Source organism: Equus caballus, chromosome 2, assembly GCF_041296265.1.
Source record: "Equus caballus isolate H_3958 breed thoroughbred chromosome 2, TB-T2T, whole genome shotgun sequence".
NCBI lineage: Eukaryota > Metazoa > Chordata > Mammalia > Perissodactyla > Equidae > Equus > Equus caballus.
The window spans coordinates 14,330,505-14,357,460 of NC_091685.1; the positions used below are offsets into that span (position 1 = coordinate 14,330,505).

The following is a 26,956-nucleotide window of genomic DNA, read 5'->3' on the forward strand; positions in this document are numbered from 1 at the left end:
AGCTCACTGCTGTACTTTCAGCGCCTGGCACACAGTGGGTGCTCAACACATATCTGTATAATACACGATGGTGCCCGTGCCCACCTTGTCCGGGTTACTATGGCCGGTGTATAGATCTGCCTCTATCAGTAGACTGGGCACTCCGGGATGGTAGGGACCACATCTCCCTGTTCTCCCGCTTCTTCAACACGCTGGACAATGCCAAGATGCCCAGATTCTCAGCAAATGTGGGGAATGAAGACGCGACTCACTTCACTTCACTCTTCTGAACCTTCAGGATTCAGCAACTCCACTTTGCTTAAGCACCCACCATACTGGTCATGCCTGTGTTTAAGCATGGTGTACCCTTTGCCCAAATGTCCTTTTCTCCTGATAATTATTATTTTCTCTGAGAGATCACCCCCTCCGGGAAGCCTCTTCTGGCCTGCAGCTGCCCCTGGGGACTTCCCTCCTAACAGAGAGTATTGTTTCACCATGTGGTAATGGCCGATTTAACCGTCTCTCTTCCAAACTACACTGCTGAGGACAGGAATCCAATCAAATACAATTTAGATCTCCACCCGCAGGGCTGGGGCACAACCCGCAGTATTTGATGAACAAAAGGAAACAGAAGGAGAAAAAGTATCTGGTTTATTCAAGTTTCTATGATCTCCCTGAGAAACAAACAGGACTCAGTGTAGACCAGCACTGTCCAACAGAGCTTTCTGCAACAATGGAAATGTCCTATTGCTGCGCTGTCCTCTCATGTGGCTATCTGAGCACTGAAATGTGGTATGACTAAGAAACTGAGTTATTAATCTTAATTAATTCAAATAGCCACATACGTCTGATGGCTACTGTACTGGATGGCATAGGGGTAGACCAGCGGTTCTCAACTAGGAGCAGTTCTGCCCCCACAGGGGACATTTGTCAATGTCTGTAAACATTTTTGGTTATCACTATTGAAGAGGGGTAAGCTACTGGAATCTAGTGAGCAGAAGCCAGAGATGATGCTAAACATCCTACAATGCACAGGACAACCCCTTGCAACAAAGAATTATCGAGCCCAAAATGTCAACAGTGCCAAGGTTGAGAAACCCTGGTCTAGACCATCCAGCACATGCCTTTGACAAGGGCAGACCCTCAAGTGCATAGCAGGAACTGGGATTGGCAAGAGGTCCTACGCTGCTCCCAGAAAGCTTCAGGGAAGACCCAAAGCCGTTCCCCCCATCAGTCAAACAACAGGCATTTACTACCAATATGTGCTAAGCCTTGTGGCCGTGGCAGGATGGACAGGGCTGGATCCTGTCCTCAGTGAGGAGCTACCTGCCCTCCCTCTTTCCAGGCTCCCTCAGTGATCCTGGTGGAGGGTGAGGTCGGTGCAGGGAGCACTTAAGGCCTAGCAGTGATTCTTACGTCCACCTGTGTCTCTGGCCCCACATGCCATCAGCTGCTTCCCTCATCCTCGTAGGCGATGGCAATCCCTCGTCTTCCACTCACAGCTCCTGTCACCGGTGTCTGACCCAGGCAAGGTTGCAGCCCCTGCCAGCTCCGGGAACTAAGGAATGAAGCTGCAGAGGGAGAGGACTGAGAGTGAGTGGCCTGAACCTGGGGGAAGAGTTCAGCTGAGAGTGGAGGCTTGTCATACTGACCGGCAGGGCTGCTCTCCACCAGCTCCAGCTGGGGTCGCGGTGTCAGGGCCAAGCATCCAGGATCATTTGATGGCTTCCATGCAGGTGGGGGTCGGAGTTCCCCAGTAATGAGTGACACATCTGGGGTGTCCCACAGCTCCGAGTCAGGTGGCGGGAGGGGCACATGGAAAGGAGAGCCTGGAATGGGAGGAGATAGAGGATCCATCCTGGCCCCACAACTCCATGCCCCGAGTGTTTCCAGATCAGGCAGGGCCCCACCACTCACCAGGCAATAAGTCCGCATAATGTGTGAGGTGGGGAGCCAGGCCTGGAGGTGGCCAGGCGGGGTTGCAGGCAGCCTCCAGCTCACATGGTGCCAATACAGGCCGGAAGAAGCCGCCAGAAGGCTGCGGGGCTAGGGCACCCAGAGGACAGGCCAACAGCACAAAGACGTCCACCTCAGGGAAGTTGGCAAGCTTGGCAGGTGTGGGCCGCCCCAGGGCCAACACATAGCTACGTTTGCCGGCAGCTTGAGTCAGGTTCCGCAAGTGTGCCAGTGCCTCACGGTGTCGGGCCACACCTAATGTGCCCGCCAGCAGCCCCACCACACGGGCATCTCTGGCCCTCTCTACCAGATAGCGTCTACGTGCTCTTAGCCGCCCAGCTTGGGCACCTTCATCCTGAGTCCAGCCTGTGTCTGGGCAGCAAGAGAAAAAGGGCCGCCCTGGTGCCCAGCCCAAGAGCAGCCGGCTCAGGTCTGGGCAGAGGTCAGGATCAGGGAGGGCCTCACGGCCCCCTACATAGAAGGCACCATACTCTTCTAGACACCTTCCTGGAGCCAGGGGGAAGCGGCGCCCAAAACGCTCCAGGGGCTCAGGATCTGGTTTGAGGGAACCCACTGGCAGGGGAAGAGCCGGGCTGGAGACAAGCAGGTCCAGGTACCTCGGGCGCAGGAGAGTGGCCAAGGCCTCTGGAAGAAGGAGGTAGTGTTAGGGTTGGGGCCTGGCAAAGCTGGAGCACCCTCATCCCCAGGAGACTAAATGTGACCCAAAAGCAAAGGCTGGCGTCAAGTCTACATTGAGAGCTCTATGGGAGTGGAGTGAAATGGGGAAATTAAGGCACAAAGTAGGTGGCCCAGCCGTCCTGCATGCACAGGCAAAACCTCTCACCCAGGGCATGGGCGCAGGCTGGTTCACTCAGCAGCACCACAGGCGCTGTGGGGTCTGGGTTCTGGGCCTCAAAGGCCTTTGCGCAGAGCTCCAAGGCCACAGAACGTTGACCAAAGACGAAGGCCACGGGCAATGGGCGGGCTGGAGGGCTTAAGCAGGCAGGGCCAAAATGTACAAGGGCCTGAGCTCCAGCTTGCTCAGCACCCAGCACATCCACACAGCAGCTGCAGGAGAGAGATCATTAGTGAGACGGGTTCTCATCAGGAGAAGAGTTGCTGTCATCAATGGGAAATGTGGTCACTGAAAAAAATAATGAAGAGAAGACACTGTCATTGAGGGGAGCTAGTTATCAGGAGAGGAGTCATCATCACTGAGGAGAAACAGCCATTGAAAGCAGACACTGTCATAGAGGGGAAACACCGTGAACCCTGGATCCCTAGGCTTACCCCACCTTCAATCCTTAAGCTCAAGTTCACACCTGCCATAGGCTGTGTCCCCCAGAATGAACATCTTCGATCCCGTGGTCTCCTCCAGTCGTGTAGCCACGGCCCTAGCATCTCCCAATAGCTGGTCAGGGAACTGCAAGGCCACCTGTAAGCATAAACTATGGAGTCAGAAACAGTCTCTCCTCCACCGAGGGCCTCTCCAAAGAAAACTTTCCGGGAGTCCCCACCTAACCTTAAAGCCCCTCGACCGAGAGGAGCACCTCCCCCCAAACCTATCCTCATAAAACTTCCCCAAGATCCCGATCCTCCGAGCGACCCATCCCCAGAGAGGTGAGCCACCCCTCCCTAACTTGTCCTCACCCGTTGACACCCCAGGTCGCGGACAAATCCAACGATTCTCTCCAGTTCGTACACTCGATCCAGGTCCGCGAGAGGAGTGAGTAGCCCCGCGGCGCCCGCCTCCCGCTGCAGCGCCGCCTCCGCGGGGCTGCTGAACGTAGACTCCATGAGGCACAGCTTGGGAGGCGGGATGCAGCGGCGACTTCCCTCGGTCTGCTTCAGCCCCCAAGTCCTGAAAGGCGGCCCTCAATGGGCCAGAGGCACGCGGTGGGGGCAGGCGACTGGAGAGTCACAGTCCGCCCGTAACCACAGACCAGCCCTCCGCCGCTCCAAACTCACGTTTCTCCGCTACACAGCGGCCTATGGGGGAGATTACTTCCGGGTTCCTGAGGCGGGGCTGACAGCAATCTTACCAATCTTAAACCAGATGGCTCCCGCCCTCCAATCCTCGTCAAGATGCCCACAGAGAACCAATGGCCGGCCTCAGAACGCCAGGCCAACCGGAAGCGCCCCAGAGGATGGCGCGGAGCTTTGTGGGTGTTGGAGTTCCCGGCGCTCCTCTCCAGGCGCTGGGAGTTTTCGGGGTCAGCATGGCCACCAGCCCTCAGGAATACTGGCTCCCTGAAAATAACTACTCCAGTCTGAGCAGCTCCTGTCCGCCGCACACTGTTAAGCACTTCATGGGCACTCTATCTTCTGGGAGGTAGCGGTGCATAATTTTTAATTCTGGTGCTAAACTGCCTGGCTTTGAATATTGTGCTCTGCCACTTTACTTACTGAGGATCTTAGGAAAGTTACTCTACATCTCTATGGCTGTTTCCTCATCTGCAGAATGGGGGTTGTAAATAGTACTCCCGACAGGATTGTGGGTCAAATTAATTTAGCTATAAAACTTTTCAAAGTAGTCCTTTGCATACCACATGCACTGAAAGCATTCACTATTATTCTCACAGCTGTCTATCAGGCAAACATTGAGCACTTACTGTTCACCAGGAACTGCATTCCTAGAGTTTAAAATCTTTTGGAGTAAGAATTGTCCCATTTTACAGATGAGGACACTGAGGTTCTAAGACTTCTAACTAGAACCTGTCTAATCACTGGCATGATCAGTATCAAGCCCAGGCCAGATTTCAGAAGCTAGGCTTTGGACCCCTCATCCTCCTAGCTTATACATGCTATATTTGGTCATGTGGGAAGGAGGAGGAAGACACCTGGATGCCATGTAGCAGGAGAATAAGGACTGAAAGTATGTGAAACAGCTCCACGTATCCCAGAAGTGAGAAATCCAGAGCAAAATGAGAATGGCACTGAGGAGGGGAAGGGGAAGGGGGACAGAGCGGCCTCAGGGGGCAGCAGATGAGAGGGGCACTGACGCTGACTGGCATAGGAAGAGACTGATGATGAAGAATGGAGGACGCAATTTGTGCAAAGGTTGGGAAAAGAACAGGGGAGGAGTGAGACAAATGTAGGAGTAACCAGTTCTCCTATCACCTTCAAGGAGACTCAAGGCTCACGGATGGGAGTGGGGAGAACCCTGTCCTGCTTGTCAGATCTTACTGAGGAGAAGGCTAAGGGGCCTGAGAACTGGCACGAGTGGAACTATGGCTGAGGAGCCAGAAAGATAGGGAACCCTGCTGATGGAGGAGAGCGACAGCAGGCCTGGAGCTGTCCCTGGTCCTGACCAAGCCCTGACCACAGCGTGCTGGGCAGGTACCACAGAGGTGGGGAGCTATGGGTACAACACTGGGTCCTCCCTTCCTCTTCCTCCAGGGGCTGATTCATCCTCTCACACACGCTCAGCTCCTTTCTAAACCTCTCCTCAACCACGTGCAAGTTTGGGTGTCTCCATAACCCCATACCAGAAAGCTATCCAGGAACTCTAAGCCACACTCCATTTTTTCCCTCCCAAATGGATCCAGCCGAACCTCACTTCCAGCCCAAGGCCCCAAGTCTTCTACCTAGGAAGCCTCCCATTCCCATTAGAAACTAAACCTCCCCTGTGCAACCTTCCCTCACTGGTCCCATTCTCCCAGCTTAGCATGGTAACTATAGACTAGATCAGCCTTTATTCAGACAGAACAAGGCAAGGCAGAACAAGGGCATAGTACTCACCATTGTTGATTAAATAAATGTATGCATGCATGCATGCACATTGGGACTAATTTAACAGGGATAGGGAGGTTGCTGGGACTACTGCAGTCCCCACCTCGCCCCAAAGGCAATGGCAGTCTTCTGAATGGCTCCAGCCTAGGTGGCTTAGCTATAGCAGTGCCCCTTCCACCCTAGGGGCTAGAGGTTATCCCCACCACTCCCTGCCAAGGCCTAGGCCCAAGCATCCTCCCATCCTTCCCCAGGCCTTCCGGGGTCACCTAGTTAGGTGGTGGTGGCAGCAGAAAGGAAGCAGAGGCCGCAGTGCAGTGGAAGTCCAGGTTTACTCTTTGGGGATAGGGAGGGGTGAGGAGGAGGTGTGGGTGGGACAGAGCGCCCCTCAGTAGTCAGCTGTGTAATCTGTGCCATGCAGCCCCCGGCACAGCAGTGTGAACTCCTTCACCATCTCCTTCACTCGCCTCTTGTTCACTCGCTCGCTGAAGGAGGGAAGGGAAAGCAGGTTAGCACCATCCACTGCCACCACCTCCTCCTCCCGACCCAAGCCCAGGCTATGCTCACCGAAGGATCTGCTGGCTGAAGGTGTCCTTCTGTTCAGGGCTGAGGCGGGCAGAGGGAAAACCCGGTGGCTGCAATGCCTCCTTGATCCACATGCTCAGGAGGCTGAAGCAGTGTTTGTTCAGGGCAAATAGGATGTCAGCAAAGCAGTCCATGAGGCTGCGGGAGGCCTGGCCCCCAATGGCCTGAGGGAAACAGATTCTCAGCACACCAGGGCCTTGCCCCTTCTGCAGCAACATCCCACACCCTCCAGGACAGTTCCTTAGCCAAACCACACATGACAAGTGAGCACTGCTTTTTGAGAGCTAGCTGATCCTCACAGCAGCCCTACCAACTTTCAGCCATTTAATTGAGGAAGGAACAGAGTCAGAGAGCTTAGGGAACCAAAGGCTCAAGCTTCTCAAAAGAGCAGCTGCCTCGGCAGTGAGGCCCACCCCACCCCATCAAACTTCGACTTGCTCCATCTCACCTCCAGCACTGCTATGAGCAGCATACGGCCATCCTCCTGTACCACCTTTCCCACGGGTTCTACTTCCGCACACCGAGGCAGCAGCTCTGTCTACAGAGGATGAAGAGGCCCGTCAGCACCAGCTCCTTCCCCCCTTCCCAGGAGTCAAGACATGCACACCACACCCCTGCCCTTTAGAGTCCTGGGCAGGGCAGGGCTGGGTATAGGAGGGGCAGAGGGTCATGGGTCAGCATGGGACTCACAAAGAAGCCACAGGAGGCCTTGACAGTAGGAGCCTCGGGGAACTTGAGGGCCAGCACAGCTGTGGGAGAGGCAGAGGCAGATCAGATGGGGCCTGAGGATCCTCCTGAAGAGGCTCCAGGCCCACCTCTCCACCTGTCCCGACTTACCACACTGGAACACAGCTTTGACATCCAATCGTTCACACAGGAACAAATCTGGCTTCCGCTTCAGAGCCTGCAGGAGGTGGAGCTGGTAAGCCCAGCCCCAGCCAGCTCCAAGGACCATCCCCCCACTCACCTGCCACCCCAGACCCAACTTCACACACCACAGGTAGAGGCTGCCAAAACCAGCCACCCCGCCATCTCTGGGGGACCCAGACCACCCCCAGAATTCAGTAGGTCCGGAGAGGAGCAGCCAAGGAATGCTATGTCCATGTATGTGTACACGAATGTACAGGTGTATGTGAGAGAGGTTAGGGGGTCATAACACAGAAAGTTGGGTCTCAAGTCTCTCTCTGAGCAAACACCTCCCCCTCTCCCTCCATCAGGGCCAGACCTCCTGCAGGCTCCAGGTAGCCAGCAGTGACTTCACTTAGATTCACAGAGGCAGTTGAGGCCCCCTGGATTTGTTAACAGGGAAGCAGGAAGAAGAGATGGCAGCTGGACATGGGAGTCCAGTCCAGCCGCCCCCTTCCCATGTCCTGCCTGCATTCCTCAGGTATCCTCCAGCTGAGGAGGAGGAAAAGTAGGCTGGGAGCCTTGAAGCCATGGCCCCACCTTTCACCCAAGACACCCTGTGTCCAGGCCCTTCTCAGCCATACCCAGCCCAGGAGCCAATGCTGCCATGTGGGGGGAACGGATGGATTACAAGGGGCAGAGAGCCCACCCCAAGTGGTACCAGGATACAACTGGCACATCCTCAGGTCACAGGAGATGCTCTGCACAGCTCCAGCAGTCATCAAACACTGCTTTTCCCCAGCAGCCCCCCAACGCACACCACACAGACCCCTAACCTCCAGCCTCTCACATACCTTCCAGTCCCCCATGTTCACTCACGTGCAAACACCCCTACACACACATTCACTTGATATGCCCTACTTAGCCTCAAACACACCTCTATCACATCTCTTATACACACACTGTCCCACATTTGCAACATATCCTCACTACATATTCACACCCAAACCCGTCCACATCCCCAAACCATGTCCACACACCCACACCTTCAAACTACCCAGTCCTCTAGCACACGTACTCTCCCAACACACCCATCCACAAATACACACTCAAACCCCCTCACTCCCAAAGATACACTCACACACATCCATCCAGGCTCGGAACACACTCCCCATTCCCCACTCCTCCCTGTGCCCTGCCCCTACAGACTATAAATTCCAAGAGAGTAAGAACCGTGCCTGCTTTTGCTCACCATTATATCCTCAGCACCTAGCAGAATACCAAGCATGTATTATACACTCAAATATTTATGGAATGATTAAGCAAAGAAATACATCATTTACCCCAACCAACAGGACCCCCTAACACACAGAATCCCCATCACACTAACCCCACATTCCCACAGCCCAATGCATATATCTTCTAAAACATACATATGCAAATACCAATACCACAATATATACTGCTATCCTCCATAACACACACTCCCACAGCCCAACACACAAACGCCTCCAACATATATCACCATTCAAAAATCGACCAATGCCTAACACGTACCAACATAGGACATGCATCAATGTGCATGCCCACACTTCAACTACACATTTATCCCAACACTCAACACAATACACATACTACTTACAGCAGTTACGTGATTTCTGTTTCCTTACCAAACCAAACTCAAAACATATAAAGTAAGGTCCAACACACTTAAACACACACCAAACACAAACACATCCTAACACAGTCTCACAATGGAGCCAGCACCCCACCACCCAGCAGCGGCACAACCTGTCCAACAGCCCAACTCTGGGCTCCACTGCACCACATTCATCTCAGCCCCTCCCTTTGGAGCTCCTCCCAGCCTACCTCTCAAGAGCAGGCTGGGGGCACTGAGGCAGGCAGTTCCCGGCAGGAGCACGGGGACAGTGAACCCCAGGCCCTTCAATTCCAGTCCTACCCCTGAACTTCTCGGGCATCCCAGCCACACGGGAGCTGCTGGGCACAGTTACCACCCCCTCCCTGACCACCCCCAGGCCAGCCCAGTTCCCTCCCTTCGGGATCAGCCTTTCCCTGGTCTTTGTAGAAGATTCAGCTAGTTGAGGCAAAGGGGCACTAAAGGAGGATGTTGGGTTGTCAACTTCCACGGAAACAGATGAAGAAACTCTATTCAACTGAACAGAAAAAAAATTTGTCAACAGAAAGCTAAAAATAGGCTTAAATTGAATTTCAACATAAGAGAAAGAGAAAGAGAGAGAACAGAACGTGAATGAATAAAACTAAAACACACCTGTGCCAGGAGTTGCATAAATGAATCAACAATATCAGGATGATCCCTGGGCCCTAAAATATAATAAAGATGGAACTTAAGAAAAAATTATACAAACAGCAACTCAACCTCATATAGTTATGTGGGACTGAGAGCCTGCAGGGAGACAGCGTGGGGGCACATGAGCAGCAGGAAGCAAGATAAAGAAACAAAACATACAAAAACCATGAACTGGGAGAAGCCCAACAGAAAGAGACGGCAAAGTGAAGGACGGGCCTGCTCCAGCTCCCTCCCAAGGGGCCTTCACCTACTCCCCACTCCTCCTCAGGCCAGTCCCCCAAGTGATCCTTTGGTGCTCGAGCAATGCTGGACTTCATATAGCTGAAGAAATAGCTCCCAAACTCATGCTGTGGCCTCTGGCAGGCTGGGGTACCCTACACTGTTTCCTAGCACACACCACTCCTCACTAGCCACTGAAGAGGAGGGCAGGGCTGATGGGAGGTCAGTTTTTGGTACTTCCTTTGGAGGCCTGGCTGAAGGCCCTGGAAAGGCCAGAGTATCAGGGTCTGAATAGGTGTCTCCTCACTTCGATGGCCTTAGGGCTCTTGAACTGGCCAAGGGAAGGAAGCTATTGGGTCCACTTAAACCAGAGGACTCCTTGTTGGGTAGGGCAGTGCCCAATATGCTGTGGGGATGGCTGGGCAAGCCAATGGCAGGGCCTAGGTGAGGAAACTGCATCATGAGGTCAAAAATGAGAGCTCCACCCAGCAAAGCCCCTCCACATGGACACAGACTCAGCAGAGAGTCAGGCTCAGGGCTGAGGACCAGCTCCCACCACGTGGACACACAAAGAAAGAGGGAAACCAGTCAACGTGTCACCCCATGGGAGGGCAGAGCCCAAGGAAGGGATGGCAAGACTAGGACAGCATAACAGGTATGGGGTCCATCCTGTCTAGCAAGACAACCAACACACCCAACAAATAGGATGTTGGACACTATTCTGCCTGCAGTTCAGATGACACCTGTGGCAAGGACAAGGCATGCGCTGCCTGGAGCTCCTGCCCAGGCTGCTCTGCTCTCAGGAGGAGGTGCTGCAGGAACATCTGCCTGAGACACCACTAAGGAGCTGTGTGATCTTGCGCAAGCCACAAACGCTCAGCTTCCCCGACTGTAAAGTAAATAATAATCTCTTCCCTGCTTCCTTCTCCAGGCTATGAGGAGCCACTGATAAAGCCGATCCCTTTCACATCTGAGCCTTGAGTTAACTTGAGTCCTGGAAAGTGAGGCCAATGTGCCCCATTCGTGGGTCCCACTGCAGACAGCAGATCTGCTATTCAGCAGCTGTCCTGCTAGCAGTGGGCCAGACAGTGAGGAAGAAAGGTTCTGAGGGCAAGGAGCCCTGGATCTCCTTTCCTCAACAGTATCTTATACTTGCTCTATGCTGGCCTCGTTCTGGGCACTGGGGTTGAGAGAAGAGACCCAATGCTGCCCTTGAGGGGCTAGTCTAGGGAGAGACGCAGACATGAAAGCTGATTACTGAGTGTGATCGGTGCTGTATCAGCAGTGTGTGAACGATGCAGTTTCAGCACAAAGTAAGAAACACACAATTCTGCCTCAGAGAAGCTGCTGAGAACTGATGCATGGGTGAGGCATGAAGGAGTGAGAGCTCACCCAGCAAAGGGCATAGGGCATTCCACTCAGAGGAGCAAGGCACAGGGATCAAATGGGACATGTAAGGGAAAAGTCAGTGTGGCTGGACTGCTGGGAGTCATGGGGATGCTGGCAGGAATGGACAATGAGAGGTATGCAGGAGCTATGTCAAGAGGGTGGGAATAGGACGATAACCTGAGGGCAATGGGGAAAGACAAAAGGATTTTAAGCCAGGGAGGGAAAATGCTCAGATTTGTGTTTTATAAAGAACACCACAGCTGCAGGTTGCAGAATGGATTGGAGAGAAGGGCAGATGTCAGGGAAACCAGTTACAAGATTGTTGAGGTAATCCAGGTGACACACCACACTGAGGCCATGGAGGGTGGGGAAAAGTGGGCAGAATGAGGAATCACCAGGAGCCAGGACTTGCCCTAGACTGGATACAAGGAGTGGGAGAGGCGGAGTTGAGGATGACCACACTGGGGTTTCTGGCTCAGGTTTCTCCACACTTTGGACCTACCCATGGCCAGCATCAGAGCAGAGGCCAGCATCATGGGACTAGACACTGAGGACATAAACAGAGAGCACTCTGTCTCCAGCTGAGACCCCTAGTGAGCCTCAAACCTGTGACCATGAATCCAGGCAAGACCCATGAGGCTGGTGGAGCAGCGCTGTTTCTTTTCCAAGTTAGAAGCCTGGGTTAGACAGAAGGGGAAGCCTGGAGCCCCGACTCCCAACTCCCGCAGGCAGAGGGCTACAGTGAATAGGGGGCTGGGACCACAGCGAAGGGATAAGCCTCGATGAAGGGAAAGGAATCAGCACTCACTGAGTACTTTGTGTGCAAAAACTCCAAGCCAGGGGTCCAAAAGATGCTACTTTAATACCTATAACAATCCTATCAAGTATACGAAATCTTCATTTCACAGATATGGAAAGGAAGGCTCCCAAAAGGTAAATGACTTGCCCAAGGTCACACAACTAGTTGGTGGTGAAGAGCTTAGAATCTAGGTCTATCTGACTTCAAAGCCCATGCTCTTTCCACTTATCATTACATCCCCCCAAAAGGAGCCAGTCTAGTGCCCCAAGTCCCTCAGAGCTTCTGGCCCCACCTTCTCCCACATCCAGACTGGCCCTGAGCCCAGCAGGCCAGTAGAAGACATCATTCATTCTCTTACCACTCCAACCTAAGGTGTCAACTATTTGTAGGGTGACAATAGTGCTGTGCTTGATTCCATAAGTTTCCCACCAAGTCCCATGTGCAACTCAGGGGACAGAGGAGAACAGAGTGGGCAGCTTTGGCTCCCCAGTCGGGGAAGCAGAGGCAGTGGCAGTGGCGGCAGCAGCAGAGACCCTGGTCAGGACCTACCTTGCTGGAAGAGAGTGAGTGTGACGGAGGTGACGAGCAGGAAGAGAGCCTCGATTGGGGGAAAGTGGGCAGGCTCATGAGCAAAGATGTGGACCAGCTACAACAAAGCAGGGAATGATGGTCAGCTGAGGTACTTGCACCAGGACAGGCCAGCATCCCTGGAATGCAGGTGAGGGTCCCTGCACGGGCAGCCATTCACCCCACTCCACCCACCCAGCCCATCCCTGGATCAGATCGCTGACTAGGATGAAATCTAGAACACTGCTGCCCCAATCAGAAGGCCCACCTGTCGAGTGAGGTCAAGAGCGGAGGCCTGGGGGATGGTGCTGTACATCCGACCCAGCATCTCACACAGCTGTGGCACCATGGGCGCAAAGTCATCCAGCAGTGTCTTAACAGACTTCTCGAAGATAGCGCACACCGCCTTGGGGAAGAAAGCAAAAGGGCCCATGAAATGGACAGCAATATTGTATTATAATCATCAAACTTGCTAAGAGACTAGATCTCAATATTCCAACCACTAAAAAGAAACAATAATTATGTGATGCTACTGCTAGAATGGCAATCATATTACAACATATAAATGTGTCAAATCAACATGTTGTACACCTTAAATTTACACAATGTTATGTGTCACATATATTTCAATTAAAAAAAAAAAAAAAAAGCAAGCAAAGGGGCCCTGGTCAGCAGGTCACAATAGGCTGGAACAGAACTGAGATCCTGCACAGAGGCCTAGGAAGGGGCCCTTACTATAAGCCCTGCCTGGCCCTGCAAACCAAGGAAGGTAAACACGTCTGACCCTCCCCCTGAAAGGCAGGAGGGAAAAAGGCTTCTTAGAGGGGCACAGGATGAAACTTTGTAACTCAACTCTTGCTACTTACATCTCCACCATTTCCTCTCAGAGAGCAGCAACAGCAACAAAATCCTGAATTGAAAAGGGACCAAAGGCAGGTCTCTGATGCTTAAGTGGATCCCTGACTGTCACTTAGCCCCAACATCATAGTCCTTTGGTCGAGCACCTCTTGTGACACTGGGAAGTTCTGAATGTCTTCTCAAAAGATTCCTTGTGTCTATGGGGCAAGATTCACCTCCTGTATTTTCTCCAGTCCATTCATCGCAAGCTGAGGTGGGGAAGCAACACCTTCCTCTTGCTCCATCTCTGAGCAAAGTCATCATGGGGGCAGACAGCAAGGGTCATGACTCACCTCCACCACCTGGGCATCATTCAGCCATTTGCTCAGCACCTTCTGGATAAGCTGGAAGACCTGCTGCAGTACCACCACAACCTGAAGACACAGAAAGAAGTGAGGTGCCCCCACCATCACTCTAACCCACCTGAGAAGGACCTGGTAGTAGGAAGTAGGCCCGGAGTTCAAACCTATCACCCCAGACTGCACACTGAAGACTCAGTGCAAGAAACTCTGGGGGAAGGAGTGGTTTGTTGAACCCCCTATGAATGACAGAGGATATCCTGAATTCTAGGGATCATCTCAAAGGAAGCCTCAAACTGCAAAGCAAGGATCTTAAGAGTGCTTAGGAAGATTATTAAAATTTTGTAACCTTTTTTCAAAATCATTCCCTATCCATTTCTGCTCAGCAAACCACTTTTAGTACCAAAAGCCTATGGGCTAGCCCCTGAAAAAGTGGAGATGCTGTCTCACCCAGATAGGATTAGGGTAGAAAGCCCCAAGGGATGCATAGATATGGGCAGCTTATGGAGGAGCAGAGAGCAGAATGAGGTCTTGGGAGGTGAGAGAAGAGAGAATGACTATTACAGAAGGAGAAGGGGCTCTGTGGGAGGATCATGGCCCATGTTTGATATGGAACCAAAAGGGTAACTGAAACTGGATTGGGGAGTTGAGTAGAGGGGCCAGGATACTGTGGCTTCCTTTTCTCCAGGAGAAACCTGGAGAGGTTACTGGGAACAATGACCAAAGCGGTCCCTCACATTTGTACAGAACTTTACAGTATGCAAAGTACTTCACTCAATACCACATCTGCTATCCAGAAGTTCTATGAGATGAGAAAGCCAGATATTCTGATGTTCACAGTTTTGTTTTGTTTTTTTAGATTGGCACCTGAGCTAACATCTGTTGCAAATCTTTTTTTCCTTCTTCTCTTCTTCTTCTCCCCAAAGCACTGCAGTACATAGTTGTATGTTCTGGTTGTGCTATGTGGGATGCCACCTCAGCAAGGCTTGAGGAGCGGTGCCATGTCCACGCCAAGGATCCGAACCAGCAAAACCCTGGGCCGCCAAAGCGGAGCACGTGAACTTAACCACTTGGTCACAGGGCCAACCCCCTGTTTTCAATGGGAAGCTGAGGCTTGCCCCAGATCAAACAGCTTGTAAGTGGTCCCCCCATCCCCTGTGCCCGAGCTTAGCACAGTATTCATCACACTCCTTTGTGACAATCTGTTTACATGTATTTCCCCTAGACTGGGAGCAACTCGAAGGCAAGAAGTATTACATGCGGAGCATGCAAGTATCCTCAGTGCCCACAGGGGACAGTGAATGCTGAAGTAGAAGGCCCCACAGAGTTAGGGGTCAAACAGGGGCCCAAATTACATCACTTAAGAGTTGAAGGATAATGTCAGTGTCCCTCATGCGGTGGAGGAACCACAGTGACATCACCCAAGTTGAGCTTGGGACAAAGACACTACCACCCACAAGGTTGAGTGAGACAACGACATCACTCCCTACAGAGTGGGGGGCAATGATAAGGTCATTCACAGGGTCAGAAGACCAAATGCATCATGCCGCATGGAAACAGGGCAACAATGACAATATTACCCATAGAGTTGGGAGGGTGACAATGACATTCTCACAGGGTTGGGGGGCAATGGAAATGACAACATCACCCACGGGGTTGGGTCCCTGTGGCACTGGCAGCTTCCGGAGCTCAGAGCCTTCATGATCATCTTCATGATGACTGACATCCAGCGTGGTGAAGAGGTTGGAGAGAAGTCCCAAGATGTGGACAATGGCCAGCTTGTTGGAGGGATTAGGCTACAGGGAGAAGTGAAGCAAGTTCTGGATTTCCCAGCCCCAGCTTGACCCCCTGGCCCGAGCCCTGACTAACAGCTCCAACCCCACCCCTCAGCAGCCACAGCCCACACAAAGCGAAGCTCCTGTTCCCTGGCCATACACATACACACACACACACACACACACAGACACCAGCTCACTCACCATCTCTTCTGCTAGCTTCTCCAGCTGCTGGATATAGGGTGAAATGAGTGAGTGCAGGTTCTTAAGAATCTCCTCCACTTGCAGGGCTGACAGGAGGAAGCCCAGTGCCTGCATCAGCCACATGCACTGGCTCGTCTGTGGGGCAGAACATGGAGAGTCAGTCCTGTACACATCTGGTTGTGAGTGGGGAGAATGAACCTCTAGGGAAGGTTCCAAGAACACAGGATGAGGAACAAAGGGTAAGAAAAGACAGAAGATAGGATTTCTGTAGATTCCCAGAGTACCCTCAAGGAGCCCCTAGAAACTTTTGAGCTCACCTTGTGGATCTGTTTCATCAGCACATCCTAGGGATAAAAAGAAGGAATATGGTATCAGCACAGTGCAGTGTGCCCTGGGGCCCAGCTCCACCCAGGGCCCCTGCATACCTGGGAGACAGCCACGATGTTGGCAGCATAGGGTGGCAGGTCGTACTTGCATTCTCGGCAGATCTTCTTGAGGGTGGACACAGAAGAGACAGAGAGCTCAGGATTGCCTAGGGCATGCAGTACGAGGGGCAAAACGCTGTTGATCATGACGGGGTGGTCAGCCAGCCATTCAGACAGAGCTCCTGGGGGAAGAAGGGAGAGGGGAGGACATCTGAGGCAGGGCAGGCTGGCTTTGTACCATGTCTCTGTAAGGCAGGCAGGGCTTCTGGCAGGGTCAAGTTGTAGCCCCAGTTCACAACACTGCTCATTCAGAGGACTGAATGGGTAAATACACATGCACATGCTCAAACCTGAGCCTTACAGCTGAGAAGCAGGAAGAAGTTACTAGTAGAGGCCCAGTACTGCTGTTCCATTGACATTGACAGTGAACTAGCCTCACTGAATTGCAGCTCAGAACACTGTAGGAAGGACTCCTAGACGTGCCAGGACAGTCAGTTGGCTGCAATGCTGATTGTGTCTGTGGGCATACGTGTCTCTCCCATTTTGGATAGGACCCAGCAAGCTGGCTGTGGCTAGAGATGGGTGCCTGTGGCTCTGGGAATGTGCTCGTGGGTGTGTGCCAGGTCTCACCAATGGTGAACATGACAGTATCCGCCAGCTGCACATTGCTGATGCTGATCCGTGGGATGAGGCCAATAAGCCCGGGCACCACATCAGAATAGTTGACGTCGATGGTCTCTGCGATGGATTGGAAGCCATAGAGCAGGGCCTCTGTGTGCTGGGGAAAGAGGGTGCCACTGGCTTGGCTGAGGAGGAGGATGTGACAGGTCTGGGAGGGCTGAGGGAATCAGGCTTGGGAGGTACCTGCCAGGAGTAGGGCTCCTCTGAGCTGGTGAGCAAACGGCCCAGCTTTTCATAGAGGTTGCTGAGCAGCTCGGCCCCCAGCATCTCATAGACATACATGAGCGTGTCTGAGATGTCCACCCTAAGAAGCAGATGAAGGCCTTATACACTGCCTGGATCCTGACACCAAGCCCAGAAGCCCACCCCAGCACCCTCACAACCCCGCAAAAGTACCTAGAAAATAGAGAAAGAAGCCCCAGGACTCAGGAATCCTGGCTTTCGGCACCCCCCTCAGTGCCCTCATTATTTCAGGACTCCATTTAGGGCTAGGATTGGCCTGCTACCGTCACCTGTAAATTCGGAACTGCTCCTTCTCATCTGAGGACCAGAATCCATATTCCTCATCAGAAGGGAACTGGGCCTTGTGCAGAAGCACATCCACCAGCTGGAAGTAGACTGGCCGGTACACCTGCTGGTATACAGCCTGCTTCTCTGCCTCAAAGGACAGAATGTCATCCTGAGAGAGCCAGGGAAGAGAGTTGGCTACTTCACCAGCAGGCAAAGAAGCCCATGATCCAGCTTCTGCCATCATGGCCCCATCCTACTGGAGGTCACACAGACATACCTGCAGTGTGTACCAGAAGGTGAGAGTCAGGGAGCTGGTGGTCTCATTGACAGGATAGTGGCCAGGGATGCCCGTGCAGAACATGATCATGTTGACAAGAGCCAGGAAGCTCTGCCAGTGCTCTACTTGGTCCAGCAAGGCCCTGGGAGGGAGGAGACACAGTAAGGTCATTCCACTTTCCCCAAGAGGGCTGCATAACCCCACCTCTTGGAGGGCCCTGCTATCCCACCCCAAGTGCCCCAATCCTCACCGGGAATGGTTCTCGCCCAGGGCCACAGCAATACGACAGATGCCATGGGAGGTCTCCATGTCCCCATTCTGCACTGCCTGTCGCAGTTGATCCTGCAGTCCCAGCACCAGCGGGATGAGTTTCAGGAGTGTGTTCACATACCTGGAGGCATGAGGTGAGGAGATGCATCAGAGCTGTCTGCATATCCTCCACCAGCTTTGAGAGAAAGGCATATTCTCCCTGTCTTCCATCAAAGCCCTATTCCTCACATCAAATCCAAAGCAAAAAGAGGTCAGGGCCTACATGGCAGCTTTCATGCTGCCCATGTTGGGAAGAACCTTAGGACAGAGACCTCCAGGGGAACTCTGGGAAGGAAGTATGAGAAGGTCAGAATTATGGGTTGAATTGTGTCCTCCAATTGGACTTAGAGTTGATGCTGGACTGGATTAAGACTTTTGGGGAGGTTTGGATGAGGTGAATGTATTTTGCATGTGGGAGGGACATAAATTTGCGGACAGACTATTATGGGTTGAATTCTGTCCCCCCCCCAAAAAGATATATTGAAGTCCTAACCACCAGTACCTCAGAATTACCTTATTTGGAACTAGGGTCATTGCAGTTGAGGTTGTGGGGGGTGCTAATACAATACAACTGGTGTCCTTATAAGAATACATCCACGACAGAGGCCTACAGGGAGAATGACACAGGACGACAAAGGCAGAGACTGGAGTGATGCAGCTGCAAGCCAGAGAACATCAAAGATCGTCAGCAAACCACCAGAAGCTAGGCGGAAGCAAGGAAGGATTCTCTCACAGGTTTCAGAGGGAGCTGACACCTTGATTTCAGACCTCTAGCCTCCACAACTGTAGATAATAGATTTCTGTTGTTTAAAGTTAGCCAGTGTGAGGTACTTTATTACAGCAACTCTAGGAAACTAACACAAACAGTGTTGGGGGAGACTGAACAAGGATGGGAGACAGAAGAGTTAACACAGGCTCAGAAGCCCTGTTAAAGACTTTAGAAGGCAGCAACAGCTCCTGAGAGAATCCATCCATACCTCCCACCCCACCCCCTACCATCAAATCCTAACTCCTATGGTCTCTGGCGGCTGTAGGAAGGGAGAGTAGATAATGAACTTAGAGAGAGCTAAGAGGCAAAATGGACACGACTTGATGACTGACTGGATATGAGGATGGGGAAGAGTAGGGGCCAACTCTCAGTTTACTGGTTAAACAGCCAAGTAGACAGAGCTATTTATTGAGACCTAGAGGGGTGGATGGAGGGGAACAGTAACAAATTTAATGAGAGGCTGGAAGGTGATAAGTTCCATGTGAGGCATGTTGAATCAGAGGTACTTGGGGAGATGTAGAAGGTCCAGTGTAGAAGATGTAGAAGTGTCCAGAGAGTTGGATATAAAAACCTGAAGCCCAGTAGAGATGTTAGTGCAAGACACATAGATTTTGGAGTCATCAACAAACAGCTGGTAATTGAAGCTACGGAAGTAGATGAGAGCTGCCGAGGAAGAAAGTGTTGAATGAGAGAAAAGAAGAGGAACCACGTCAGAGCCCTGAAGCACAATGGATCCATAAAGAAGGAGCAGAGGAAGCACAGTATACAAAGGAGGCTGAAAGAAGGCTAGCTCCATGCCACTGATCCCTGCCCAGCAGCCTGCTCTGCAGAGATCAGACTAAGCAGAGGAAAGGATACTCTCAGGGGGATCAGACACTGGGGACCTCTCTGCTGTCAATCATAGTGTCACCATAGTAATCTCTTGCGGGGGAGGTTGGACTGAGGGTTCAGAATGAGTTCTACCTGGACTTGCCACAAGCAGTTTGCTAGGTAGCATAACCTTAGCGGGAGGATCAGAAGGACAAGAGGCAACCAGCCCACAATGTTGGCCTTCTTCTCCACATCCCCATTCTGGTAGGACAAGGCGTCCATACCAAGATACTCCCGGCCCAGAGACAGCCCCAGAGGCTGCTGCTTGGAGACAGCTGGGATAACTTCAGTCTCATGACCCTGACACAGGCTGCACCATCAGACAATGGGCACCTTCAGGCCAGACTCTGGCACAAAGAGCAGCAGCAGGGCCAAGGCCAACGCCTGCAAGCTCCCCAGCAGCTGAGATGGGTCAGGAGATAATACCCTATCCCCACAGCATCCCCAGTGTATGTCAAGGCTCCCTCACACCTGCCAAGGTTCATATACACAATAGGTACTGAGTGAAGGTTCTTAATTTGTCTCATCTGAGCCTCATAATAGGCTAAATCAAGGACAATATACCCAGAAGGGCTCAGAGTATTACCAAAGGTCATACAGCAACTTAGAGAAGATTCTAGGCTGAGTCAGCCACTTAGACTGCTACAGGTCTGCTTCCCTTTCAGGGCCCAAACTGAATTTTCCCAAAGGATCTATGCAGATCTCAGCCCATATCTCAAGTCCTAACTCATGGGAGCCCCCACGAGCCTAATTCACCCTCTCTCCTCCTCTAGACCCCAGTGAAAAGGTTTTTCAGGATTAAAAATATATTTCAGAAAAACAAACACTTCAAAGGAGAGAGAGCCAGGCAGGCAGCAGCAGCTGTGGAAGAGCGGAAAAAGGAAGACTTGAGTGCAAGCTCAGCCAGGGGGAGGGCTAATGTCAGGACACCTGGCGAAGGCAGTGGCTGGAGAACCCAGGAGTCAAAGCCACTAAAGGTGACTTTCTCAAGCCAAAGCTAGGAAACTAGACTAGATAGATAAGGCCCAAACTCTGACTCCAGGCTGACAGCCCAACCATGGGGGAAACTCTTGCATAGATTTCCTACCACCTGGGCACCTGTGCGTGAGACCTTTCAGTAGACAGGAGAACAAGCCTGAGGCCCCTAGAGGTTTCCAGGTTGGGAGGAGGGGCACAGAGAGATGTCTTTAGGGCCATGGCTGAGACTGGGTTCAAGAGGTCTGGCTCCTGTTGGTCAGCTCAAGCTGCCAGGGGAGGGCTGCTGGGACTCCTCAGCTGCCACTCATGCCGAGCTGAGCTCAGCCCAGACCTGCAATTAGAGCTCTGGGAGCAGAGCTGAGAAAATGGGAAGAGTTGCTAAGCAACCAAGGGGGCTGCAGCCAATGGGCGCTCAGGAGGCTGTGGGTTCCCTCACTGGCTCCTTGCTCGCTCATTCGTTCAGAGGAGAAGAGGCATCAATTACCTGCCAAAGCCCTCGAGACTGGCTGGATGGGTAAACCTGGGTATATCCAAGGACACCCCACATCACTCACGCACTGGCCCTGGCCAATTCCCTTCAGCCATCAACTGTCCCTGTCCAGCCAGCACTTGAACTTCAGGCTGCCAAGAAAGGCCTTAGCCTGGGACTTGGTACCCACCTTAAGTTGGAAAACCTGGGAAACCAGGAAAAAGGGATCATTTGAACTGACAAGGCAATAATAAAACCAAATACTAGCAATTGCCGTTTACGGAGGCAAAGGAACCATGCTAAACCTTTCACAGACGTCCTCTTATTTAATCCTCATGCCAAAACATTCTTTATAGAATACCAGGGGCAGGCCCCATGCACATTACCCTATTTAAACCTTTACAACTCTGTGAGGTTGATATGATCACATCCATTTTACTGATGAGAAAACTGAAGCCTAAAAGTGGTTTACCCAAGGTCTCAGATCTAGTAAGTGGACCACCCGTGATTCAAACTCAGATGTGACTAATGCCAAGGCTAGCGCCATTAACCATTCCCCCATGCTGTCTCTGTCAGTGGTTTTGTCTGCCTCCAACTCTGCCAAGGGTTCCCAAAGCCCTATTTCTGAAATGTTAGTGTCAGCCCTCCAGTCTTGCCCTGGCCAATCCAACTTAGACCAAAAATCTCATGCCATTTTCTCTGTTTAAAATTCTTTAATATCTTTACATCATCCTCAGGATGAAGACCAAAATCTTTGGTAGCCGACAAGGTCCTTCACGATCTGGGCCCAATCTCTTACAACCAGCCCCTAAGCCCTGCTGTCTAATCACACTCACTCACCACGCTCTCTCACACCCTTCCCTTGCTTGAGGTCTTTCATCTGTCTGGAATGTCCTCCCTATATCCATCACCTCCATTTGGCTAACTCTTCCACAGTCGTCAAAGCACAACATGGCTGTCACCTCCTCCAGGAAGCCTTTCACAACCTTCTGACTGGGTTAAATGCCTCCTCTGGGCTCTTACAGCCCCCCTGCTTTCTCCATTAGAGCATTCATCACGTCAATTGTACTTGCCCATGCATGTGTCTACTAGCATGAGCTCCTGACTTACAGACATCAACCCATTCATTTTCATGCGCCCTGTGCTCAGCACAGGGCCCGACACACAAACAGGCACTCAACGAACGTTTGCTGAACAAACACTTCAGCACACTCACCTTCTTTCGGGTCCTTGAATGTCCCATGGTGCTGCCCACCACAGGCCTTTGCACCTGCGATAGTTCCTGAAGCTTGGAACACTCCCTCCTCCCCCAACCTTCTCCATTCCCTCTCCCACCCCTCACCACTCAGGCAACTCCTCCTTTTCATCCACTCGAAATATACTGAAGGCTACCAAGTGCTGCCAGGCACAATGTGACAAAATAAAATGATAGAGTGCCTGTCCTCACAGAGCTGAGAGGCTAATGGAGAGACATACATTAATTTATAATGAAACTGTATTATGTGCTAAGAAGGAAAAACACTGGGAACCTGAAATAAAATAACAGAGAAGACCAAACTTAGTCTTAAAAATCATTGAGGACTTCCCTAAGGAAGTGAAGTTTAAGCTGAGGCAGAGGTGATGTGTTAAGTACAGGTGATGGTTCAGAGGCTGGAACGAGCATGGGACATTCAAGGAACTAAAAAGACTGTGTGCGAGTGAAGAAAGCAAGGAGCACAGCATGCGATGAGGTCGGAGATGCCATATTGTGCAGCACCTTTGTAAATCACATTAAGGATCCTGAACTTTATCCTAAGAGTGGTGAGAAGCCACACAAGGGTTCTGAGCAGAAAGAGAAGATTAGATCCTCATTTTCAAAAGATCACTCTGGCTTCTGGGTGGCTGATGATGTGTACAAGAGTAAAAACGAGGGGACTGGCAAGAAAGCTCAGCAGTCATCCGGGGAGAGAGATGATGACAGCTTGGTCTAGGGTGGTGGCAGTGGAAATGGAAAAAACAGATTTGCAATATGGTCAGAAGCAGAACAGCCAGGACTTAGTGACTGGTTGGCTGAGAGACAGAGAAGAGAGTCAAATATTTCAATTGAATACATCTTTGGATGATTAGTGGTCTAATGTCTGTTTCCCACTCTGAACCATAAGGACAGGTACCACGTCTTGTTTGGTTCCTTGCTGCATCTCCAGCATAGGACCAGGCATGCAGTAGGCACTCAATTAGTGTTTACTTAACAGATGGATGGATGGATGTGCGGTTGGCCAAGGAGACTGTCCCTCTCCCAGAAGGTGAGGACTAACTCACCTCTGGGCATCAGGCTGTGAGATGGCATTGACAATGGCCTCCACGCTGCTGTCAAAGAGCTCCGAGTCCTGCAGAGCAGCGAAGGCAGCCTGAATGAGTGCCTCACAGTCCTGCAGTGGTACCTCCAGCTGCACCCAGCTGGAGAAGCACTTGAGCACCTTCTGACGCACACAGCTGGGTGAGCTGGGCTGCTGCAGCAGCTGCTCCAGCAATGGGAAGACAGCCCCACACTCCACTGCCAGGCTGGCCCGCACGAGGCTTTTGCGATATTGGGGCAGGCGGCTGGTCTGGAACTCCTCAGGCAGCACTGTCAGCAGCTCTAGCAGGGCCAGGCAGCGGCCCTGGCCATCCACCGGTGAGTCCTCAGCCTGGAAGAGCCGTACCATATCAGCCACGGCACATGGCCAAGCATCAGGCATCATGCTGAGAGCCAGGGAGGCCAGTGCCACGCATAGCCGAGTCAGCACAATCTTGGAGCCACTGGCAAAGTGGGTGATCTGAGAGAAGAGCTGTGCCTTTAGACTTTCATACTGGTCAGTAGGGATGTCACTCCAGTAGCGAGAGATCTTGATGTGCAGGGCACTGGCCCCAAAGTACTGGATCTCAGGCACCTTGTCAGGCTGCAGCAGCTGCCAGCTGAAGTGCCAGGCCTGTGGGGAGACCTGGGCCTGCATCAGCCACTTCTGAGCCAGGTTCTTGTTCTCAATGTTGGGGTCGTAGTAGAGCTGGTGCAGCGCCTGCAGGACAGCACAGGACTGAGCAGGTGTTGGCCACTCTGGATCCTGCCAGAGCCCAGAACAGAGGGCGTGACTTGGTCCTGCAAGACTGCTCCCTCTTTCTGACTGGGGAGCTGAGCAGGAAGGGAGAGCTCAGGGCTCTGCAGTGTTGCCCGGGCCCGGGGTCCTGCTGATATCTTGAGAGCCCAAACCTTGCCCATGCTCTATCATATCCTCTTCTCCTTATAGCAAAACATTATGGGTTCAGAGAGCGAACCTCCACAGGAAAGCAGAAAAAGAGGAGGCTGAGCTCCCAAAGGGAAGGCACTTGAGGTAGAGGGCAAGGCCCAGGTGGAAGGAACGGCTCCACCGGGATGAAGCTAAGCCTGAGAAGAGCACGAAACAGCCCGAGGGGCCCTGACCCTCCCAGGCACAGCTGCTCCCATCAACTCCAACAGCTCCATCCAGCTCCCCTAGGATCATCCTGAGGTCACTCCAGATGCTGGCACCACAGCCAGTGTGAAATCTGAGCAGGCTAAGACTTTGCCAGGCAGCCCTAGGGCAGTGACACACTGGAGGGGAAGATGAGAACACCCCTCAGAGAGCACTTGTGAGGGTCCAAAAAGCTCGTCCAGACAAGTCTTGGCCTACAGCCCTGGCAAATGCCTGGCCTGGAGCTCTAACCAGCCAAATCCCCAGGGTTCCAATGCCACTGAGACTTCACACAGTAAGAAAACAGTGGTTTTTCTCCCTGGTTGCACACGGAACCGTGCGCCACTATGCCAACACTGCCCAGCCCCAGGGGATGGAAGGGTGAGGCCAGGACTCTGACCCCCTAAGCAGGCTCCATCCAAGTAGGCCTAGCCCTATCTGTACCCCTGACAGCCAGTTAAGGCCACTGTCCCTTGTCTGGCCCCTCAGGGATGCCGAGGCAGGCAGAGAACAGAAGCAGAAGGGATGCATCCTCACCGCTGGTATGGCAAACAGGGCTCAAGAATAACAAAAGAATATCTGCAACCAATTCCTGCTTTCCAGCAAGGCAGCCCCATCTCCCCACTCATCCCAGAGAGGATGCATTTCTGTAGTCCTGGCCTCTGGGGGCAGAACCCAGAGAAGAACCAGAGAAGCAGTTCAAAGCGACGGACTGGGCAGTGGGGGAGCCTGGGAGGGTCATGGCAGGAAGCTATGTGGGCAGGTGAATAGGGAAAGACGCTGAGGCTGCCAGCAGGACCAGACCCCTTGGAGTCAGCACAAAACAAATGGGGCCAGCCCTTATCCTGCCTGCCCAGGACCAGTCTGGCCTCCACCCAATAAAGGAAGGACCCTTTTCCAAGGAAGAGCGAAAACATAACCCAGGTTGTTTTAATTCCAGATTATTTTCTGAGCCTCTGGCTCAACAAAACAGGTCCAGGATGGTTCAACATCAGTATACTTCCTGGGGACTGAGCTGCAGGTCTCCTGTTCCTGATTTTTTACTGCACTGCTCATGCAGTTCCCATGGAGCTGGAGAACAGCCAGTCTGGCTAGAGGTCTAAGGCATCAGCACCCTGGAGAGATCATCCCAAGACCCTAGAGTATTTATCCGAGAAGAACCCCAGTCTAAGGCAGGCCAAAAATAGCCCATTAGGACACTGTAAGGCTGCCATCCTGCCTGCCCAGAGCGACAGCAAATGCCAGGTGCTCTGGGGGCACCAGCCCAGCGGGCACCCAGCCCAGGCCTGGGCTCTGGCATTGGTGTCAGGCCCCAGGACTTCTGCTCTGTCACTGGAGTGCCCACCCCAGGGCCCTCGTACCTTCTCCACGTTCTCCACAGTGAAGTCCAAGGCTGGTGCTGCTCCAGCCCCTGCAGCCCCCGGCTGCTCCTCCCGCCGCTCCATCCTTGCTCCCTCCCCAGCAGGGAGGTGGACCCTGACCTGTCTCCTGCCCCAGCCCCTGGGCTGCGGGGCCCCTGCTAGACCCCGGCTCGGGTGCCCAGGGAGTGGCGGGGTGACAGGGGGCCCAGGGCAGGCATGGCTGCCGAGGCCTCCCCACCTCGGTCAGGGGTGGGGGGCTTGCCAGAGACCAAAAGGGGTGCTCTAAGGAGGAGACCCACTGAGGGGGGCTCCGAGGAGGGAGCCGTCAGAGAGGAGTTCCCAGGCGGGGGTCCTAGTGGTAGGTCACGGCTCTGTCCCCAGAATCTGTGAGGAGAGAGTCATAGGGGAGGGAGGCCCGTGGGAGAAACCGAGCCCCTGGCCCGTGAGGGGTCACAGGGTCGAGGGCCTGTACCCACAACACCCGCGTCTGAGTGAGCTCTCGGGTCCTACGAGGAGGTCACGGGGATGGGGGGTCACCGGGGAGAGAGCCCTTCACGGGTTACGGAGGCGTCCAACGAAGCGCGGGGGTGCAGCTTCGCAAGTCTGGGGCGAAGAGTCCGTAGAGTTGAGGGGCTGTGGCAGTCCCCCTCCGCTCGGCCTGGCCCGCTCTCTTCTCACAGCCCGGCTCCGGCCCCACTACCGCGCTGCCTCCGCCCCAGTGACTGACAAGCTAGCCGGCCCGGCCGGGACGGGGCGGGGACCTCAGCGAGGCGCGGGCTGCCCCGAGCGCCTGTCTTCGGCACCGCCGACTCAGGCGCCGTACCCGCCCTGCGCCTGCTCTGGCCCGGCCCGGCCCGGCACAGCCCGGCCCGGCACAGCGGAACTGCGCGGAAACTCATTCCGGGTCCTGTCCTTGCGCCAGCCCGCGCGCCCCCGAGCAGGCGACGGAGCGGCGCGCCGCTCGAGGCCCCCACCGAACCAAGGCCCCGCCGCTGCGCACCCTGGGAAATGTAGTCTACATGGCGCCTAGCGGGAGGGCGGCGCCTTGCGGCGGAGGCCGGGAGCACGCGGGCCAGGATTCGCGGAGCTCGGTCAGCCCCAGGCCTACCGTGGTCGACGGGGACTCCCGGTCAGACCGGCAGGGGGCGCTGCGGGGCAGTTCTCTAGGAGGATGTGACTTCAACGAACCAGTGGATGGAGATGGCAGCCCAGGCTGGAGGATAAAGTGTGTGTGTTGGAGGGGTGGAAGTGGGGGGACAGGTCACTCTGGTACTCCACTGCCGGCGCA

At 53.2% G+C, this 26,956-nt stretch overlaps 2 protein-coding genes across 3 annotated transcripts; both read right to left on the bottom strand.

The window, feature by feature from the left end:
• Positions 1 to 613: 613 nt before the first annotated feature.
• Positions 614 to 4,185, bottom strand: DPH2 (diphthamide biosynthesis 2). Its single transcript, XM_001497700.5, has 6 exons — positions 3,586 to 4,185; positions 3,258 to 3,370; positions 2,780 to 3,003; positions 1,897 to 2,580; positions 1,632 to 1,808; positions 614 to 1,550 (listed from the first exon to the last, which is right to left on the bottom strand). Exons 1-6 carry the CDS (start codon positions 3,730 to 3,732, stop codon positions 1,426 to 1,428), a joined length of 1,470 nt encoding a protein of 489 aa, XP_001497750.1. The 5' UTR covers positions 3,733 to 4,185; the 3' UTR covers positions 614 to 1,425.
• A 1,792-nt stretch (positions 4,186 to 5,977) lies between these two features.
• On the bottom strand, positions 5,978 to 26,662 carry IPO13 (importin 13). Of its 2 annotated transcripts, XM_023631571.2 has the most exons (20): positions 25,669 to 26,662; positions 23,160 to 23,896; positions 17,717 to 17,857; positions 17,467 to 17,608; positions 17,192 to 17,358; positions 16,863 to 16,983; positions 16,629 to 16,776; positions 15,999 to 16,180; positions 15,891 to 15,917; positions 15,574 to 15,708; positions 15,247 to 15,390; positions 13,589 to 13,669; positions 12,667 to 12,804; positions 12,381 to 12,477; positions 9,386 to 9,438; positions 7,087 to 7,153; positions 6,940 to 6,998; positions 6,698 to 6,787; positions 6,232 to 6,413; positions 5,978 to 6,149 (listed from the first exon to the last, which is right to left on the bottom strand). In XM_023631571.2, exons 1-20 carry the CDS (start codon positions 25,750 to 25,752, stop codon positions 6,053 to 6,055), a joined length of 2,892 nt encoding a protein of 963 aa, XP_023487339.1. In that variant the 5' UTR covers positions 25,753 to 26,662; the 3' UTR covers positions 5,978 to 6,052. The 2 variants fall into 2 exon arrangements, 1 of the variants encoding a protein (XP_023487339.1); XR_011431597.1 differs by lacking the exon at positions 9,386 to 9,438 and having other exon boundaries at positions 25,669 to 26,619.
• Between the last annotated feature and the right edge of the window lie 294 nt (positions 26,663 to 26,956).